Genomic DNA, 2,500 nt, shown 5'->3' with positions numbered 1-2,500 from the left:
ATGTTGAAGTTTGGTGAGAGAAACATCTGGCAGGCCATAATGTTAAGGCTATTAATTAACCCATTGACATCCAAACCGGCCGAAACCAGCCAGGCTTAGTATTTCACTCTGTCTAACGCCAGACTATTTTACTCGTCAATGGGGAACCCCTGGGAATCAATGGGTTAATCTAAGCACCCAGTTACCAGAGCATGGATAGCACCTGGGTAGCCTCTTGTGCGAAGGACTTTCTGATATGTCTAATATTGCTTCAATATTAGGAATAAAAAGCTGAATTGCATGTTTACTGATATGAACTATATTTCAATTTGACATTCGTATACTTTTTTGTTTTTAACAGAGATTTCTAGTTCCAGTACAAAGAAATAATACCACTAATTTGCATAACAAATTGCTTTTTCACTGCTCCAGATAGGAGGGTCAAAAACCAGACAAAGCTGGACATTTGACCAATAATTATTAACATATCTCTCAGAGGCTGGCTTGCTGCTTTCATTTTGAGGTGCAGAGGGATGGCGCAGTGGTGAGAGCACTCGCCTCCCACCAACATAGCCCAGGTTTGATTCCCAGACTCAGCGTCATATATGGGTTGAGCTTGTTGGTTCTCTACTCCAGTTTCCCCTCTCCTCAAAAACAAACATTTGACCTGATTTGCATTAATTGTTAATTTCAGTTTACAGTGTCCCCAATTAGTGCTCCAGGGCTAGAACGACTAGACATTTAAATACAGTTCCTTTCCTTTCCTTTCCTTTTCCCTGTACGAGTATTGCTCCCCAAATGTTTATAGCACACTGGATTAGGTCTTTGAAGCACATATCAGAAAGGTAAGATGAGGCTGATATTTTTAAGCACATATAGCACCAGTCAGTGTTAGCCACAGAGTGTTCTAACTATTTTTTTTGTTCGTCTGAGGCTGAAGGTGGGTCAAATAAAAACATAAGTGGCCTTACTCATGATGAGTGGTAATTAAATATGTTTGGTTTATGGCAGGCTTAAAATTCCCCGGATGGTTGCCTTAGCAATATAAAATTGTATAATGACAGTATCCCATTGCTGTTATTCCGCTTTGCATAAAAAAATAGGGAATAAATCTTTGTGCCTTTACATGTAGATTGTGTTCCATAACTCGAAAACTAATCTTTGAGTTTGTCTTGTTTCTTTAGATCTTTCAGTTTTCCCGAGAATGTTTTGACTGATTTCATGACATCTTGCATTTTCCAACATGGTTCACGGAAAACTTGCTTTCCACTCTGTTGGTCTTTAGTAACATAAAGTACAGATTTATTCCGCATGAGCATTTGAAAGGGATTCGATCTAGAGACTGAAATGAATCGTACAACTTCATAATTATAAATCAAAGGAGTTTCAAGGATATATTGTATGTACTTTTTTTCCGCCAGTTAAATGAAAATGTCTTCACAAATACATGAATCTAACCTTAACGCTGAGAAAGTCTAAAATAGGTATTAGTCTCTTTGCTTCCCATCAATCTGATTAGCACAGTCAGTTGGGAAGGTTATGGAAATCTGTATGATGTTTTGTTGCGCTTCTTCGAGCCAGATTACGCGAAGAGAACATTCAATGAAATCTACATGCACGGTTCAATGCGCTCAAACAGAAAAGATAAGGAAATTTACTTACGCTCTCTTATGATATCTTTAAAGTAGTGACTCTCGACGCGATCTCTTACTTCGAGTTTTCTCAAAATTGTTTTTCTCCATTTTCGTTCCCCTCCCGCCATCTTGTAGCACTGGCGATGAACGTCCACTTTTGTCCGAGTTACTCTGTGTGTGGTAAAGATTGGTAAAGATGATGGTTCATCATATATTCATCATACATAAAGATGCAATCCAAAGAAAAACATGGCGGATAAGTCTTGTAAACTTCTGGAAGGTGAAGAATTGAACAAATTTGTTGATTGTATGGATACCTTCATCTTCGACTGCGACGGTAATTAAAAAGTCAATTATATTATATAGGACTCTTCCGTTGACACTTACGAGAGATAGCAAAGATTTTAATTTCGTGTTGATATAGGGGTCCTTTGGAATGAGGTAGGAGTCATTGATGGGGCGGTTGAGGTTTTGCAAGAGCTTCGAAAATTGGTAAGAGTGGCTTTGGGAGGAAACTTCTATTACGTCTTTGTGTATAAAAAACAATTTGAAAGAGATTCATTGTGTCGCTATTGCCATATTAACTTACTGGAAGGGTCAGTGTTTTGTTCATTATCGCTAGTTAATGAGAGAGAGAGGGACGGGGTCGGGGTCCGGTTACATAACCAATCTTTTTTTTCCATCTCAATTTAGGAGAAAAAGATCGTGAGACAAAGTTTCGTAGAAGATGAAATGTGATGAAATGAGTTGTCAAGTCAGCCCTATCCACAAATTTTTCGGGCTTCCTCAAAGTGCATTTATCCAACTAGAGTTATTTGGAGACAAAAGAGATGAAAAATACATCTTAAGGCTGGTTTTCACCAGCAACGGAGTCGGAGTCAGAGTCG

The 2,500-nt window shown here is 38.5% G+C and overlaps 2 protein-coding genes across 2 annotated transcripts in view; one reads left to right on the top strand and one right to left on the bottom strand.

Annotated features, from left to right (window-relative positions):
- The window catches only part of LOC137982677 (autophagy-related protein 16-1-like), an 18,122-nt gene extending 16,290 nt beyond the window's left edge, over positions 1 to 1,832 (bottom strand). The window contains exon 1 of the mRNA XM_068829806.1: positions 1,642 to 1,832. Coding sequence (XP_068685907.1) covers positions 1,642 to 1,741 — 100 coding nt within the window. The 5' untranslated portion in view covers positions 1,742 to 1,832. The remainder of the gene's footprint in view (positions 1 to 1,641) is intronic.
- Positions 1,793 to 2,500, top strand: part of LOC137982681 (glycerol-3-phosphate phosphatase-like) — a 7,505-nt gene continuing 6,797 nt past the window's right edge. The window contains exons 1-2 of the mRNA XM_068829809.1: positions 1,793 to 1,950; positions 2,038 to 2,105. Coding sequence (XP_068685910.1) covers positions 1,863 to 1,950; positions 2,038 to 2,105 — 156 coding nt within the window. The 5' untranslated portion in view covers positions 1,793 to 1,862. The remainder of the gene's footprint in view (positions 1,951 to 2,037; positions 2,106 to 2,500) is intronic.

The sequence above is a fragment of the Montipora foliosa genome, chromosome 13 (assembly GCF_036669935.1).
Source record: "Montipora foliosa isolate CH-2021 chromosome 13, ASM3666993v2, whole genome shotgun sequence".
In the NCBI taxonomy this organism is placed as follows: domain Eukaryota; kingdom Metazoa; phylum Cnidaria; class Anthozoa; order Scleractinia; family Acroporidae; genus Montipora; species Montipora foliosa.
The sequence above is the reverse complement of the archived record's forward strand: the minus strand, read 5'-3'. Positions and strand labels throughout refer to the sequence as shown.